General features: G+C 36.9%; 1 protein-coding gene across 3 annotated transcripts in view; it reads right to left on the bottom strand.

Annotated features, from left to right (window-relative positions):
- LOC113051897 (probable C-mannosyltransferase DPY19L3) overlaps positions 1-19,209 on the bottom strand; it is a 34,725-nt gene that overhangs the window by 9,101 nt on the left and 6,415 nt on the right. For all 3 annotated transcript variants that reach the window (XM_026216062.1, XM_026216064.1, XM_026216063.1), the window contains exons 5-16: positions 18,436-18,557; positions 18,190-18,335; positions 17,592-17,715; positions 15,426-15,560; positions 15,211-15,342; positions 13,742-13,843; positions 13,461-13,534; positions 13,009-13,167; positions 12,281-12,403; positions 11,751-11,862; positions 10,448-10,504; positions 10,029-10,111 (exon numbers count right to left, since the gene is read on the bottom strand). In XM_026216062.1, the coding sequence (XP_026071847.1) occupies positions 10,029-10,111; positions 10,448-10,504; positions 11,751-11,862; positions 12,281-12,403; positions 13,009-13,167; positions 13,461-13,534; positions 13,742-13,843; positions 15,211-15,342; positions 15,426-15,560; positions 17,592-17,715; positions 18,190-18,335; positions 18,436-18,557 (1,369 nt within the window). The remainder of the gene's footprint in view (positions 1-10,028; positions 10,112-10,447; positions 10,505-11,750; positions 11,863-12,280; positions 12,404-13,008; positions 13,168-13,460; positions 13,535-13,741; positions 13,844-15,210; positions 15,343-15,425; positions 15,561-17,591; positions 17,716-18,189; positions 18,336-18,435; positions 18,558-19,209) is intronic.

Below are 19,209 nucleotides of genomic sequence, written 5' to 3'. Positions count from 1 at the left end.
AGATCTTGTTTTGTTCCAGTGTCCTGCTGTGTTGTCTAAACCTAGAGAGGTTTCGCTTCACACAAACAGCCTGCCTAGTGAAAAACGGTGCAGATTATCATATTGACATAAATACGATGCATAGGCCATAATTGTGCTCTGTGGTAAAAGCGAAAGTTGATAGGTGAAATGTTTTGAAATGTCTCTGGACACAGCAGTGCACAAGTTTCAATAAAAGGATATGTTTCAGTCCAGTCACTTTTTTTACATACTTTTACATTTTCGCTTGCCGTTCTTTTTGTCATCCCCACAAACAGTCTAGCTGCTTGAATCTGAGTGCAGTTACCATGGAAATGCTGATTGCTGTCGTGACACTCTCGAACGGCACTGAACATGCACTGTGGTTAGTACAACTATAAATATATCATTAAACCTTTCATTAACTTTGGTAGGTTGTACAACAAAGGAGCTGCAATCGGCTGCTTTATTCTGCAGAAAAATTAACTGTCTAATTTTGCCATAGGTTCCCAACTTCTGATCTACCCAAAGGCCATAGCATTGTAATTGGATACATATGTACGAGGGGTGTCCGGAAAGTATCCAGCCATGTCATTTGAAAGATAGAGACATTTATCGAATAAGACACAAGAAACACTGTACATAGTACAATGACGCCTCAGTTCTCCCTCAAAGATGATTTTAGTTTTGGGAAAAGCCAGAAGTCACAGGGCACCAAATCTGGGCTGTAGGGGGGCTGAGTCCTGGGTGATTTGATGTTTCGCCAAAAAACTCTGCACAAGAAGTGATACATGGAGCAGTGCACTGTCATTATGAAGCGGCCAGTCACCAGTTGCCCATAGCTGCAGCAGTTTTCTTTGTATTGCATCTCTCATCTCATTTTTTTTCATATTATATGGCTGGATACTTTCCGGACAATTCTCGTATATTGTGTGTTTACTCTCCCACTTTATTTCCTTCTCAGGCCTTGATCTAGTCAACAAATGAATTGCTTTATAACAACATAAAAACATTCACTGTAGTGTACTGCATACATATGTTTTGTGTGTGTGTGTGTCAGTGTTTTAAACATGTATAAGACTTTTAGCTTTTAAAGTATTCCCTACTGGGGTCTAGCGTTGATGGACCAGTTCGACACATGCACAGTATCACCTAGTGGACCGTCTCAACCTTCACCCGGCACCTGGACACAAAAATCGGGCTGCACGCAGACAGTGTTGATAACCGACTGTTCCAGCAAGCAGCTGCTGCTGCCAAATAAATATCTTGAAATAGCAAAATGTAAGCCTTTATGTTCCTCTAGTAGAAAATACATGCTTCCTCAAATAAAGCTTAATGTTCCCCAAGCATAAAAATGCATATTCAGAAACTGTTTCAAATGTGATCGTATTGATTTTTAACTGAATAGTAATGTGGATGTGAACCAATCCATCCAAATGTAAAAAAAAAAAAATGTAATGAATTAGATTGCTGTAAAATTAATAATTCAAAAGCACACAAAAAAGTATCTGCAAAAAAGTATTAAAGTAAAAGTATTAATTCATACACTGTATGAAATATAAAACAAAATAAAAAAGTTTATTCTCACTAAAGTCCGAGTGAACTTTCTCATGAAAGTAATGTTCTCACAAGCCACCTCTATAACCGGATGAAGGATTTTCCACTCAGATGCTCTTCTATCAAATATCGTGCACAGAGAAGCACATGGTCAACTACAGTAGCACAGATGTCATCAGAGACGAATGATCTCCTTGGGCTTCTTCTCCCTAATAGACCTTTTTTCACACTTCCGTGTTCACACAGCAAAAGGCTTCAATAACAGAGTAAAGAAACTTCTGTTTTATCCTTCATCAATGACAGCGACTGTAGAGCAGAGTTATTATTGTTTTCAAAAGCACAATTCATTACCAGTAATGCTTCCAACAACAGCCTTTACTAACTTTCATATGAGTTGCTGTGGATGACGATACAAAGACAAACGGTTTCCTGCTATTCAACATGCACGACAGCATGCATTTTATGGTTTCAAATGCGACTTCACAAAGTCTGACTATGTTTTCTGTTAGTGAAACAATGAAGTTTGCATTGCTTTCATGTTCTTTCCAGTAGGATGTAGGATTTAAGAACGGTTTTACATATAATATTGATGCCTACTAAACCACTGAAATACATTTTTAAATGAGCATTAACTTACAGTTCTAATTGTCTCTTTGTGCTACATTAAATCCTCTGAAAAAGACTTGAGTGTTGTGCAACAGTGACTATGTTATTTATTTTGCTTATGCACATTAGGTTAGAGTTAAGGATGCAAATTAACTGTGTGCGACTGTATATTAATTTCTATGTTTTAATGAGAAAAATGTTACTAGATTTTCTACACTTTTAGGTTTTTGTTTTGCAATGACGTAGCAAGGGGATTTTCTGAGTAACTTCCAGCTCACCTGGTCATAAATCCACAGTACACGGGCATAAAATCTATTTAACCAAGGAATTTGTGAATAGACTGACCTTTGACCTCTCCTCCACAGTGCATCATTTTTTGCTTTTGTGGATCTATATAATTACTCTGTATTGACAAGGGACTGCACTGGCCTCTACCAGATTTACATTTACTTTCACATTTATATTCTCATATGTATATGTCAGCTTGTGTTAGCCTGCATCCTGCTGACATTATAAAAAATAATTAACGTCATTAATATTTCAAAGAGAGGGACACAAAAGGTTGCCTGAATAGCCATATCTTCATAGACGCATGCCTATGCAGTACATCTTCTTAGACAGAAATGCTTTTTGAATTTAGAGAGCGGAATTAATGACCTCACATTGGATTGATGTTGATCCACTTTTATAAATATAGATAAATCAGTCAGTGAAGTTAAGCACTCAATCATTTAAAAGGCTGATATTGATAGCATGGTTGGACATGTCAGTCATGCGCCTTGAGGTATCTCAATGCCATTGGCTTAAATTACAGCCTGTGTACCAGTACTACAAACTCTCAAGGCCACAATAATGATTTAACTGTCTGAATTATCACTCGTTAAAAATATCTGGTATCTGTTGATCTGGTTCAGACTGATGAGTGCTCTGGATGATACTTTCAGCACAGTGACCATTTGTCAAATGGTCTGATAGTCTGAAGACATGAAACAAAAAATCAGTTAGGTGCTGGATGACATGAAAAAAAGTCTGTCAACACTTCAAGAGTGAAGAGAGAGACAGGCGATAGATAGAAAAGCAGATGAAAGGGCCAATGACAAATGAGAGTGTGAATTCGTTTTGTTTTTTTGAAAATCCAGCCCAAAAAACTTTTGCCAGGTGCTTATAAAATGTAGCCTCTCCCCTGTCGCCTAAAACGCATCCTTCATGCTGGTTTTATATAAACAGAGGAATAAATAGAAACATATTTTCAGCATCTTAAAAGGCAATTCTGTCCAAGGTAAACTGTGGGAAGAGTACATATTTTCACAATTACTGTGCGCAGACACAAACAAACATGTTCATATCAGCCTTATTCTCCAAGCAATTTTCTGTGAGACTTCAGATTCATTAGCCATTCGTTATTGGCGAATCACCAGAAGAATAACAAGACCGCAGCAGTAAGCGGTAAAACTATTTGCGCTTCAAACCAGTGTGATCATAATTACGACAATACGTTAAAATAATATGATAAGAAATACCAGTTTGCAATATCCAGCAATATAACGAGCTATTTTGCACAGCTAAAAATAATTGAAAACAGGTGACTACAGAAGGCTTGCACATTTAAGTTGCAAATGGCTGTGCCTGCTCTTAGGTTAAAAGTAAGGTGGATAGCCGTACTTAAATGTCATTCAGATGCCAAACAGACTGGCCAGTGTGGAGATAAATCTAAATCAGGAGGAGATATGTGAGTGCTGTTTAAGAGAGAGAGAGAGAGGGTGGGATGGAGCATCTGTCGGAGGAGGATTCACAGAGTGATGAGAGACTGAGTGATCAGGTGAGAGCACCGACAATGTCTCAAGTAAAATTGCATTGCACTCTCTAGGTTTCAGAAGTCACTTAAAGAAGTCATTTGGGACCAGTAAACCTATTTGGAATGTTTTTAAATGAACAATAATTCTACTGCCTGAGACTTCTTGCTGGATTCCACAACAACTGGCAAACAAAAGCATATGCGTACAAAAAAAAATGTAAAATTCTCAGGGGAAAAACAAGACAAATGACAAGTATGAAATGGTGTCGGCTAACTTTTCATTTGTGTACAGAGTGTGTATATCGGGGTGTTTGTGAATTAGTGAAATTCTGCTGGAGTTCAAACAAGGCTAGCATCTGTGAACACGGCTATTAAATATCTCCACCGAGACATCTTCAACAACATCTCCATCGAGAGGTCTACAGCAAAAGCAGCAGCAAAAGCCACTAATTTGATCAAATTAAACCGGAAAGAGGAGGATATTGTCTAGAGTGACGATTAGAGTGGAAGTGAGAGCGAAGATGTCGAAAACATGTAGGAAAGAAAGAAGAAAAATGCATCTTTGTTCAGATGGGAAACACAAATTACTTGTGCTCGGAGGGACCGAGAAAGTTTTTTTCTTCAGAGAAAACAAAAGACTAATTTATCTTCATTTTTTCAAAACAAGGCAACATTCAGAAATAACTCCTTTATGGGAGCTATAATAAAAGAGTGCACAGTAGAAAACTGCAAAACAAAAGAGGCTAAATTAATTACATGGCAGGGAGACGTTCACAATGGTAAGACTGACTGTGATGACAGAGTCTCAGAACTGTGACAAAGGACTCGCTTCCATCTACGGGACAGATGAGGTTCTACTGAAAGGCCACTGATCAGTCATGAAGAGAAGACACATACACATGACACCCTCCCCAAAAGCCTTCTCAGCTGATCTGCAGAGACTGTAGGTTCTTAACTCTTAGGTAGAGATTATGATGGCATTCACATGGGCGGTTTGTGCTATGAACTAGCCCAAAGGTTCCCAACCCCTTTCTCCTGGGACCCGTTTTGTTAAGTCACATTCTTGTACAATGCAATGGAACAGAACACACTGTGTTGAACTACTTTTAATGTAGCTCAGCATCTGAAAAACAGCAAGACATGACATACCCAAAGACGTCAGTCAACTTGAGTGTACTTGAAGAGTGTACTTGAGGTGACAGTAAAGGGGGAAAAATCCATCAAAGATGGCACACAAAGCAAGAGACATGATTATAGAAGCCCTTATAATTAATCCAGCTTCAAATAATAATAATAATAATATTATTATTATATATAATAGCTCACTAAAAACCTTTTTAATATTGCTTACCATGATTGTTGTGTCAGCTGGTGATTAGGCTATTGATTTGTTTATATTGTTGTCTTATATTGTATTATATACAGTATTATTTGTATTTTACTTGTTTCTCTTTTGTTTGTATTTTACTCTTCTGTAGCGCTTTGGGTGTGAGAAGCTTCAAAGAATTAATCCAGCTTCAAATAATAATAATATTATTATATATAACAGCTCACTAGAAACCTTTTTAATATTGCTTACCATGATTGTTGTGTCAGCTGGTGATTAGGCTATTGATTTGTTTATATTGTTGTCTTATATTGTATTATATACAGTATTGTTTGTATTTTACTTGTTTCTCTTTTGTTTGTATTTTACTCTTCTGTAGCGCTTTGGGTGTGAGAAGCTTCAAAGAATTAATCCAGCTTCAAATAATAATAATATTATTATATATAACAGCTCACTAGAAACCTTTTTAAAATTGCTTACCATGATTGTTGTGTCAGCTGCTGATTAGGCTATTGATTTGTTTTATATTGTTGTCTTATTACAAACTACTGGAGATGACCACAACAATAGAAGCCCTTGAGTGAGGTGGACACCCTCAATCTAGCTTGAAAGAGCACAAACACATTTTATTGATAATAAATTGGAAGAAATAGGCAGAGACTGAACAAAACTCTCAGTTTGTCAATGTTAACGTATATTACAACTGATGGGAAAAAGAGCAACATGCAATATTTCTGAATATATCCACATGAACGTGCCAACCGCTAAATGGTAAAGTCATTGCTTCACTGCAGCTGCCAACAGAAGTTCCCATTCCCACAGACACACGCGCATTGGCTGGATCAATCTGGAATGTATGCTTTTTAATAGCATTTGTGAATAAAAACAAATATTTATAGGACAGCTCATGTCAGATTTTGTTATGGTTTAAATGCCATTGTCCGGTGAGTTTATGGGATTCCAGTATTTCCCCATTCAAGTACTGTAGATGCAAGCCTGTCTTGATGCATATCCAAAACAGATGCCAGGAGATGTTGTAAATATGGCCACGAGTGAACTGACTTTCCTTGAAAGGGATTTTGATTTATGAATGCCATTAAATGGAGTATTTTGAAAGGCTATGCATTCAGCTGTGCGCGTACACTAGTGTTTTACATAAAAACTGGTATACTTTGGGCTTTATAGTAGGTACAGTATATAGATGGTGGAGCTCTGTATTATATCCTTTTTGGTTAATGAAAGTTATTGTTAGTGTTTTTGTTGTTGTTGTTTTCAGCCAGGAACGATGTTTCTGTGTTCAGAGTTGATTATTTGATTTAAACTATGAGTGAATTCCTAATTACATCCCTGAGCAATAAAGCCTGCCCTCCAGCAATCTGTCAGTCAAATGAGATCACAGCAATTAGCAAAAGACAACGATCCAATCAATTCCAGATAGAAAAATTAAATCCCACACTACTTTTTTTTTTTTTTTTTCATTCAAGAAGCCATTTCACTTGTATATATCACAGAGAAGGAAATATGAATTGCAAATTCCATTTCATGGTGACTCTAAAGTGGAAAGAAAAACCAACAAAGACGGCACACAAAGCAAGAGACTTTTATAGAAGTATTTATAATTAAAGCTGCGGTAGGGAACTTTTGACGCTCTAGCGGTTAATAAACAGAACTGCTTGCGTCTTGTGGAAGAACATTGTAGCCGGAACTACTTCTCTCTGTTTATGTCTATGAAGAATCACAAAGGTTCCGGGTTACTCCGCCGCGGTACCCCCGAAGCAATCTAAAATAGTCAGAATATAAACACTTATTATAGGTGCACCCTTGTGATTCAGGACAAGCTAAAAACACGGTTTGGAAAATGGATTCATGGTGTACTCGCTTATTATATACATTTTGAATACAAACAAAGTTACGGACCGCAGCTCTGATTGGTTATTTTTTACCGGGAGCGATGGAGTTTCTGCAAATGGCAATAGGACCACTGGGAGGAGCTTGATTTTTTCACAGATTATCTGTCTCATATTCTACTGTCAGGACATAATGACAGGTTTAATAAATATGTAAAAAATATATTTTTACAAAAGTTACCTACTGCAGCTTTAATTAAGCTACAAATAATAATAATATAATTATATATAACAGCTCACTAGAAACTGTTTCCGCACATTTTTTATATTGCTTACCATGATTGTTGTGTCAGCTGCTGATTAGGCTATTGATTTGTTTTATATAGTTGTCTTATATAGTATTATATACTTCATTATTTGTATTTTACTTGTTTCTTTTTTGTTTCTTTTTTGACTCTGTTGTAGCGCTTTGTGTGTGAGAAAAGTGCATAATAAATAAAATGTATTATTACTATTTAAATCAGTGTTACATATTTTTATATTGCATCTAGTAAAATTTTTCTCATTAAAACATAGAAATTAATATTGCAACATGCTAAAGCCAGGGTGAAGCAAGTAAATATCCCATGCATTTTCTCCATAGTGAATAAGATTTCTCAACTCTCGTGAATTCTGAGGTTGTTAAGTGATGGTATATGCTTCTTCATTTTGCATACAATACTCATAATCCTTAGAACTATGCCAAGAGCAAATATAGCAGATTTTAAATTGCATACTTACGGCAATTGATATGAATGAGAATGCTAATGGATCGCTTTCTTCAGCTATTTCAGACCTCCCTTGGAGTGAAGTCTTTTGTGTGCTCCATGTAAGGAGGGTTATAATAACACACAGAGTCACTGCCTGTGTACAGCATTCCAAATCAATCACTCACGAGGATGCTGCCGATGTGGGCAGCAAACAGCAAGGCAGCTCACTAGGTTATGAAGCACAGCACCTGTCACTCTACACTATACAGTTGTCTAATAAAACCAACAAATCTTTTTTTACACACTCACTATAAAATCATAGGCAGTGTCTGGTGTGTTGCTTTAAGCTCAAGATAAATCAAAAGACTGCTTGACAGCGATACTTGCACAATTGTAGTTGCTCGCCCTCCCTCTTCACATTGTGTCACAGTATGTGGTTTATTATGCAGTAAGTTCCAATCATGGTTAGAGGAGGCTGATACTGCCACTCTCCTCGATACGCTTTTCATGCTCACCCTCCCTTTCTAGGCAGAAGAGCATCTTTGGTAATCTACATATAAAACAGTGCAGACTTTGGCAAGCCAAGCACAGACAGAAGTGTGAAGTGATCCCCGCTTAACTCTTTAATCTGATGGTTAATTAGCGTGTGGAAGTGGCTTAATGCCACAGCACAGCCAAGGGAACTCACCCTCTAATCCAACACAAATCGCATTTTCTTCAGGAAGAGATCACCTGTGTCACTGCAGCCCAAACATTTCACTCTCTCGCACACAATCACACATAGAAACTTGACTATGAGCAAGCGCTTTTTTTTTCCCGCTTGCTGTGAGAATGGCGTCATTGAAGAAATCTTCTGTTGCCAGTTCTGTTGGAGTCTATCCAGCACCTAATGTCTAATTCATGACGTCCATCTTACACCGGCCCAGTTCCAAACACAAGTACCTGCTGCCTCGCTGCTGCAAATCTTATCCGATTAATAGAGTATTCACAACAGCTTTTTATTATATCCTTCACAGTTTGTAATTTAGTGGAAGAGGGAGTAAGATAACATATATTTGATCCATAAGTTGTAAATTTTATGGACATTAAGTGCCGGTTTTACTTTTCAGCCCCCACAAAAAGCAGAAAATTTTGATTTCTATGGTGCCGTTTCCCAGCATTCACGGCATCATGAATAAATTATGCAAATCAGTGCCTCAATGTTTTAGTTTTTACCATTTATGTGCATGATGTTGCCGTGTTTGTAAAGTTGTGTTGTGTGATGTTAATTTAAGGTGAAGACATCTTTCTTCAAGCGTCATGTTTTGTGTGAGAAAAGTTAAAGGAATAGTTCAAAATAAGTACTCACCCTCAGGCCATCCAAGAAGTATATGAGATTGTCTCTTCATCAGAACAGATTTGTAGGAATTTAGCATTACATCTTGCTCACCAGTGGATCATTCAATGAAAAAGTCCATTCCCTGTTGTCCTTTCACATCAAAATCCACCGATATATGTATTTAGAACTCTGTTTAAACGGTGCTTGATCTGTGCATATTTCTCTCCTGATTCACACAAGACAAGGTATTTCACTGGAGGAATCAATATTGAGGATGGAGGACTAGCTTTTTATCCACAAACAACATTTTCAAGTCGGAATCGTCTTGATGGATTTATTACAAACACAGCCTTTGCTTCACACGATGTTACCTGATGGACTGGGGTCTCGCTGAATACTTCTGGATTACTGTGAAGTTTTTATCAGCTGTTTGGACTCTCATTCTGACGGCACCCATTCACCGCTGTGAATCCATTGGTGGGTGAAGTAATGCAAAATTTCTCCAAAACTGTTCTGATAAATAAACAAACTCATCAATCTTGAATGGCATGAGGGTGAGTACATTTTCAGCTATTTTTCATTTTTAGGTGAACTGTTCCTTAAAACACTGTGTATGCCAGACTGATTTGTTATTATGAGTTTTTTAGCACTTATTATTATAATGCTGCTAGCAGAAACATCATCTAGATTATACTAATTATTCTGTGAGAAGCAAAATACCCTTCGTAGTGCAATCGGTGGCTTGCGTGTCTAAGGTTGCAGACCTCTGGTCTGATCGTTGTCTGCGAGTGTTTGCTTGTAGCATGTAAGAGGAAGATTACAGCTGCTTTACCTGATCCACTCCATTAGCTCCACAGTGTCTGGGTCATAAAACTCTCTCAGCTCAGATATCTCCTCCATCAGTCTGGGCCAAAACTGTCAACAGAAAGACAGCGATTGAGATGGAGGGAGAGTGTGAGACCACTTTAATGGGAATGATTCACAATAATCAATGGTCAACAAATCAGCCCAATATGCACCCAGATGCACAAACATACAACATTCTAATTCCTTATTCCCACTGCTGTGTTACCAGAGAAAATAAAACCGCATTGTGGATCTAAGACTCAAATAAATAACACACACAGTGTGATACGGATTCCTTTTGCTTGCACTAGGATTCCTGCGTGACTATTTCTGGCACACAGCTAACCAGGCAGCTTGGCAATATATGCAAATAGACACATGACCGCATAGTTAAAAATGTCTTACCTTGTAATAAAGAAACGCCAGTATTACAATAGGAACAGAGTATCTGATCAGTCTCATCTGTGGAAACAGATTAATAACATAAATGGAAAAATAACCATACAAATGGGAAGAAACAGGTTGTAACTGTTTAGTCTTGAGGGCTGTAACTACATTGCCACCTAGTGGGGAAATAAAATGTCCGGCTGTGTGGACATGGGTACATCTATGCAGAAAAAAACAACCCACATCTCACTGAAACTCAATATTAGTTTATAACAATGAGCACCATAGCTTCAAAATGACACTTGTATATAGTGATATGTGTTAAACATCTTTTGTGAGCCTCTACATGAACTGAATTCTATTTTTATGTTTTTGTTATTAATTGTATCGAGTACTGAAGCGAGTGGAGTAAACTGGGTAAACTCTAATGTACATGAACATATAGAAGCGTGTGAGAAAAAAAGTTATTTAACACTATGAGCAAAACTGTAAAATAGTATAATATATATATATATATATATATATATATATATATATATATATATATATATATATATATATATATATATATATATATATATATATATATATATATATATATATAATTGCATATATTTTCATATAAGCTGGTGAATCTACAGAATACTGTATAAAGCAATGTAATAGTTGCTGGGAGGCTAAGTGTGTCTTTGGGGTAATGCAATGCTTGGGGGTAAGATTCTGTGAAAAAGTTGTTTGCTTTGCAGCCAATGCAAGAAATATTATTAGAAAATGTTGAAAACTGCTGCACTACATTAAAATTAAAATCAGTGTTAGGAGTAACTCTTGTTTATGAAAATGTGTTTTGATTGATGAAAACTATTTTTATGAAAATGTGAATATGCAGCGAAATAAGATTTGGAATTGGACTGTGCATTAGTATGCCACTTTTATATGAAACGTACATTATTCATGTATTCCCAGTACTCCTAACATGAGGCAAGATTCCCTGAGAAAACAGTAGTTATCTTTATACAGAATAAATATCATGAAATATGATTCTCAAAATGAAATTATGATCTCATTTCTCCTTTTCTAGAGGACAATTTAGTAAAAAGTGCTACAACGCATATCTGTGTGTGTGTTTACATGTATACACACCACCGATCAAAGGTTTTGTTTGCCATCATATAAATTACTTTTTACAATATATTAAAATAGAAAAAGTTATTTTAAATTGTAATAATATTTCACTGCTGTTATTTTACTAAAATATCCCAAACTTTAAAAAGCTAGTGGACAAATGTGCCATTATCTCTGAATTGTGATGTGTGTCACTCACCATGGTTCTAGTGTTGCAGTGAAGGACCCTCAGATACAACGACCACACCTCCTTACCACACACCCCAAAAGCGGCGAATGCACACATGTGGCCAGTCCACAAATACTTCATCCTGCCAGCAGCAAAGATAGAAATCCATTCACTCAGACAACACACTGCAAACATGAAAGACTCAAACAGCATTCATTTCCAACTCTATTACTTTTCTGACACCAAACAAAAAATTTCATGAAGCGATATCGCAGTGTTCTACCATAATTCATTCATCATTAAAATCACGAATGAACTGTCAACTTGGGATACGGACTAATAAGATGAAGAAGATCACAAATCAGAAGCGGTGTGGAGGACAGGAAATGAAAGTGGAAGCAGAGAAGAGGTTGAAATTGAGATGCACCATAGCGACAGCGGCAGGGAATGAAATTACAGACGGGAGAGTGAGGAAAATACAGAAGGAAAATATTTGCATGGAAGGAAAGAGATACGTGGTATGAAAGCAACAAAACTTGTCCAATTTACTAGTTGTTTACCTCATAGTGGAAAAGGCGAGCAGGCCGAAGAAGACTGTGTGCAAGAGATTGTAAGCAACGTCCGGACGCATCCGAAAGGTCCTGTCTTCTCTCTCCCTGCATGCTTGGCCTGACCCATTAGAGCTGGAATTAAGAATTAGGAATCAAACAAGATGACTAGAAACATTACCGCACATTAAAACACAATATCAGCAGCATTATTCAGAGTTCAAGCATGTGTGGTTTTTAATTTATTTATTTAGTTTTTAAGTACAGAAGGGTTAACTGATTTGTATGTGCGTGTGTGTGTGTGTGTGTGTGTGTGTGTGGTGCAAAGCCTCTGGGTGTTTATGGGCGCCTGTGATTCTGATAAGAAAAGAGAACAAAAAAGAGGGTCACAGCAGCCCTTAAAGCAACAGCAAATCTGCTTTGAACTGAACATAATAACACACATTCACAAGCCCTTATGGAAAGAAATACATCTAGCGTCCAATTATTATGTAGCACGTCTAATAAAGACTAATAGCTCTAATTATAAATGAGCATTATGACCTGTGGTGGATAAGGTGGTTATGAAGCTATAATCACTGCTCTACTGGTCATTTTCAGCATATTTTTGTGCTCTAATTAGAAAAACGGGCATTATGAGAATATTTAAAGTCCCAGATCCACGTCTCGCTAATGCGTAGCATATGGTGTGGTAGTGCGCGTGCATGTCCTACAGTCAGGAAGCAATGCAGTAGTTTTACCTGAGATTAGAGAGCGCCACCAGCAGCAGCAGGATGAAGAGCACACTGAGCGTGCACAGATACGGATAGAGCAGCACTGTGCCAGCCAACCGCTCAAATGTATCCAACGGCAACAAGCCAAAAGCCTCTTCACACAGATAGAGGCGGGCATCGAAGTCTCTGAAAGAAAGAGACAGGGAGGGAGATCGGGCTGGATGTATTATACAGATTATTGGGAGCAGCAACGCTTCTGATCAACTGAAATGGCTTCATAAGTATCTAGCGAATGAGCAGAGTATATTGTGTGCCAGACTTTACTTTTCCACCAGAGCCGGACACATTTAATCACAGCAGATTAATGGCTTGCTCTAGTCTCTGAGCAGATCTCACTTTGGAATAAGACACCACAATATGGCATTTGACTGATGATAAAAGGCTAGACGTAGCATCACGAGAGACGAACAGAGACTTACCTCGTTGCCCCGAAGCCAAACTTGGCCTTTATGAACTTAAAGATGTGCTCGTCTGATTTCAGCTGGAGTATTGTCTGTCAATTAAAATGGAGAGAGCGAAGGATGAAATCATTCATGGAAGTGTCTCGTGAGATCGGCGGTGTGGGGTTTTATGAGAGTGAGATATGAAGAAAGACAATGAGAGAGAGAGCAAAGCTAGTGTCTCAGGAGGAGCAGGAAGAGAAGCTCTTTTTTACCGTTAATGTCTGGGCAGACGATGTAGAACACGATTCATAGCTCACCTTGGCTGAATAATTGATGGTGAAAGTTAATGTGAAGACTAGGAGGGTGTGAAGAGCCAGTTTTCCTACTCGTATAACAAAGCTGCCCGTCTTTAGTCCCGTCTGAAAGCCACACATACACACAGCAGGAATGAATAAATAAACGACAACAATAGTCTTAGCCTCAGTTTTCAATCAAAACATTTTTTAGTCTTAAGCTCTATTCAGATGGGATGCATTTTCAGGAAATGTCTTTAAAGTAATTGATTTCAGTTTGTAGCTAAGAAGTGATGGGTGCCTACTGTTTTTAGACATTGCCATCACATGTAACATCACATGTATTTAGTTGCTCTAAATCATTATACAGGACTTTTTTTGAGAATTTACATTAGTTTGCCTGTAAAAACAAAAACAAAAAAGGTCTGCAATTTAAATAAAAGAAAATAAATAATAATAATAATGATAATAATACATGTGTTTCCTTTTTTACATGCTTCTGGAAAATAACTGCTATGCATGTCATTTTTCCATCCATCACTTAAATAAATCAATTTGAAAACACAGTTTCTGTCTCCGTTTATTTTACATGGTTAACAACTTCAATGAAAAAAAAAAAACTGTTTACATTTGTTTTAAACCTTTTACCCAGTTCAATAAAAAACTAAGCAAGGTTATAACTCCCACATGCTGAATCTTTTCAACAAAAAATGCTATGAGCTACTGCACAAAAATGTTAAAATTGATTCAACTAAGCTGCCCACCCTTGTGAAACAAAAATATATTGCAATATATTGGAAAATAACATGTAATATATTAGGCATTCTTATATATATTTATATTTTTCCAATATATTGAAATATATTAAAAGCGTCAATCATTTGTATTTTTTGCAATATATTATATAATACATGTATCATCAATATATTATTAAATGTATTCAAATATATAAAATATTAGAACATAAAATGAAAATAAAAAAATTATATATTACAATATATCACAATATATTTTAAGAAATATATTGGTAAATATATTTCCTTTCGTAAGGGCAAATATGGCTTTAGATTCTTTTTGATTGATTTATTTTTTTAAATTCTGTTTGGTAATTCAGAATGCAATACTAGAGCCACATCCCAGCAAACACATGTACAGTCCATCACTGAGATCATCTGGAAAACATTGTGTTCATATTTGTGTACAAACATTTAATCATCACCTTTAAGGAGCATATTATTAACAGTATTTGGTACAGTCTGTTTAATGTCTGCTTAATGTCATTCTAAGATCTGACAAAATGCTTTAGTGACGTACTGCAAAAAAAAAAAAAAAAATCTCAAGCCCTGGATGAAAACACACATATTTAATAAATAAATGCATGTGATATCTAGGATTTCATGCAAAGCATGTTCCTAGAATCACAAAATCAGGATTTATACTGTTACTTTGCCAACTTAAATCATTTTTACTAGTGTACTGAGATGCACACTGACCTGGAAGTGTTTGATAAAGAGGGCAGACACAATGAAGCTGAGCACCAAAGAGCCCAGAATCATAGAATTGCAGAACTGCAGTAACCACACCAATAACAGACTGAACACCTGCATCAGGTACAGAGAAACCACCTACAGGGAGAAAGAAATGAATATCCCACCACACATCAACTTCAAACAGTGAGAAGTCTCTAATATGTGTCTTTGAGTGTTACCTGTTCCGCTGTGAAGAAGTCCAGACAATCCAGAGTAAAGATTATAAGGGCCTGCACCAGTAGGACAAACTGATTGAACTGCCATGTCAAACAGAAGCAGAAGGTGGAGACGAACACCAGCCACAGCACCACCCTCTGTGACAGAGAGCACATGAATGAAAAACCATGTTCAATTCCAACTGCACACAGAAACTAAAATCAAGCATACAAAATAAAATAATTTCTTCAGAGCTCATCCAATGAGAATTTCTCCAGTGAGATACACTGATATACCCTTAAAAATAATCACATTTTGCTTGAAGACAGACACAGTTTATGTTTTATCCAGCTGTATTTAATTAGTGCAGCTTATAACATCCAAGTGAAATATAGAACAGCAATGTCAGAGAAAAAAAAAAAAAAAAACAGATTCAGAGTTTGATAAAGGATAACACCCTTGTGTGAGTATTTTGATGAGAAGGCCATTGAGAAGGTGATTAGCTTCACCTGATTGAGTTTAAAAGTCATTTTCAGGGGGGGGGGGGGTGATCCTTTTTCCAATTCAGTAATTCCTTATATATATATATATATATATATATATATATATATATATATATATATATATATATATATATATATATATAGGTGTTATACCACTTACTTGGATGTTATAAGTTGGACTTGGTAAATACAGCTGGAAAAAACAAAAACTGTTTCAAATGTTCAAGTTGAAAAGCAACAAAACGTTATTATTTGAAAGGGGGGTGATTCTTTTCTATACCCACTTTACCATATGTCAGGAAAGCAATTAGAGTCTGTGCTGAGAGAACATACTGAGAGAGAACAAATATGTGCTCAGCAGAAGAAATATTTCACACATACACTTGCAATTGCTAACCTCCATTTCATCGATTTATCACAACTTACTGTCTTTTATTTTCTCAGTCCTTGCAGTCATATTTTATTTTTTTATAATTTGCAATTTTTCATTAATTCGCCTAGTGAGTAAACAAAACTGACTGACTTACTTGACTGGATTGCATTTATTTAAAGCTGAAGTTTCTGTAATGTTTCCTACTCTTTCTCCTATCTCATTCAAATATAGAAATAAAGCAATGTAAGCCATGACTATCCTATCTCAATGGCAGCCTAAGCCCTCAGTCTTCCTCAAAGCCCACGCTTTGGTGACATAATGCCAATTTGACTGTTGGGTAGAAGTATGCAGTGGAGCTTGCCTTAGACAAATGGGACACCGTACAGTCTTGTGCACTTAAAGGACACAGGGAAACGGCGGCCAATGTAAGTCCACAAAAGGCCAACATTTCACTATTTGAGCATAAACACAGCAATACTCAAGCAGAAGTTTGAAATCGGGTGAAGAATTATCTGCTTATCCAAATAATTGAAAAAAGAGGGAGTGTTCAGAAGCTTCCATTTCCATTTGGAGGTGCTTGTGGCACATTTTGATCTAGCTCATCATCTGGCAGCAGTAGTTCTCAAAACAAGAGTACTTTTTTTTTTTTTCAACAAATTAGAAATGAAAAGGTCCTTTTATATTGCTTGTGACACTTTACCATACAAAGCATATTGAATTAAACAAATAAAGCATTTGGGCTACATGAGGGCACAATTCATTCTCTGATAGCAGGTGGTGCATATAGAACAGAGGAAATCTAATGTTTGCTTGGTTGCTGCTGTAATGATGATTTTCACATTTGTATCGATTTTCAAAACTTCATGAACTAGTACTGAAATACGTAAGTTGTGAAAAGTACTTGATTTAGGACCTTAATAGTGTGTGCCATTGTAAAGTCTATCATTCACAGGCTGGTTTTCATCGGTGTCAAATTCAGTGTGTTTGATAGGTGTCTAACCTGACTAAGTCTATGAGCCTGTGTGAATTAGACGTTGAAAGGTAAGTTTCATAAAAACAAATGCATAGTACAACTGTGTGTGCAGTGTTTAAGCATGTATTTTCACCAGCTGGGATAACAGCATGATATTATAGTGATAATTATGTGATGATTTAAAAGAAAAGCTGTGTTTTTTTTTATTTTTATACTGGTTCATTGACATGAACTGTCCGAAGAACTGATTTACAGAAAAAAGAATCAGACTTTTCATCACTAATCTGAATCTGAAATGGTTACAGAACAGACATCTAATTTAATCAGGATGGAAGATTACCTGGTGAATAGGTTTTAGCTGTGGCCTTAAGTAGCAGGTTATGGCAGCCACCTGAAGAGCAAAGAAAGGTATTGACCAGTTCTCCCTTAGAGAGATTGTAAACTCCACGCGTGTGGTATCCACTCTGTACACAAATCAAGAATGCAATCAAACACAGAAAACACAAGCCTAAGCTGTGAGAAAAGAAAACATAAGGAAAAAGTATAAAGAGTCTACAGTGCAGAAAGCCATTCACAAGTTTATTTCTTAAAAAAATGTAAACACAGTGGTGCAATCAGAGCATCCCAATCAGCTCAACTAATAGATTGGTGTGGTGACTATCTGTATTGTTTTAACAGTTCAAAGAGAGATTCTTAAATATTGAAAAATATTGCTCCATGGGACACATCCTGGCAGGTGGCCCGTGGTATTGAATAAAAGTGCCTTAAATTACAAATGTCATTACAGTGCTGTCATCAATTCATATTTTAGAGAAAGTTATCAGCTTTCACGCTTACATGAATTGAGATGCTCACTGCATTATAACAAGCATTTATTTATTCCAGATGGACTGCAAAGGTGAGTTTTGTGTGTAAGAGAGTCTGATGTGCACACATACCTGTTGAGAATGTACCAGACGCCACTGAGGGCTCCAGCCAGCCATGAGTCACTCAGTAACCAGCTAGTGATGAAAAGGGCAATGACATACACTGTCTGCAAAGCAAACACTGTGTAGATGTAGAAATAAATTGGCTCCAAGTAGGTCTGTAAAACAAACACACAAGCACACAGGGCAGAGAAAAAATGAGCCGAAAACCCAAGAGAATCTATTAATCTTACAAAGAAAACAGAAGTGATCGATCACCTGGATGTGAAGTATTCTGTACAAAATGCTAAGGAACACTTCTTGATAGATATTCATGCGCTGAAGGATGTTTATTGTTCTCTTTGACTCAGTAGTGTTGTCATGAATAAGCTCATAAAGACCTGTGAACACAAGAACACACACAACCTGCTAAACTGATACAAAAAGTCACACTTTGCACAAATAGACTCTGACTGCTGTCCCTCTGACTCCAAACTGGTTCATTTAATGAATCATGCTCATTTGTGGTATTGCAGCTTTCGTAAAACTTATACTTTAGGAGGTCACTCCAAGAACTCTGGAAAGCATGGCTAAGAAACACAAGTAGAAAGTATCTGAAACACAGGACTGCCATTGCTGCTTAATAAGTGAACAGACTTTTTCCCCTTACTGTTATCAGAAAATAAGGTTACCGTATTTTTCGGACTATAAGTCGCATCAGTCCAAAAATACGTCATGATGACGTAAAAAACATATATAAGTCGCACTGGACTATAAGTCGCATTTATTTAGAACCAAGCACCAAGAGAAAACATTACCGTCTCCAGCCACTAGAGGGCGCTATAGTCTGCTCAGAGTAGGCTACAGGAGCCCTGAGCAGCATAGAGCGCCCTCTCGCGGCTGTAGACGGTAATGTTTTCTCTTGGTTCATGTCTCTCGGTTCATTTCTCTCGGTTCATGTCAAATTCATTTTGATAAATAAGTCGCACCTGAATATAAGTCGCAGGACCAGCCAAACTATGAAAAAAAGTGTGATTTATAGTCCGAGAAATA

Source organism: Carassius auratus, chromosome 32, assembly GCF_003368295.1.
Source record: "Carassius auratus strain Wakin chromosome 32, ASM336829v1, whole genome shotgun sequence".
NCBI lineage: Eukaryota > Metazoa > Chordata > Actinopteri > Cypriniformes > Cyprinidae > Carassius > Carassius auratus.
This window is presented reverse-complemented; position numbering and strand designations above follow the sequence as displayed.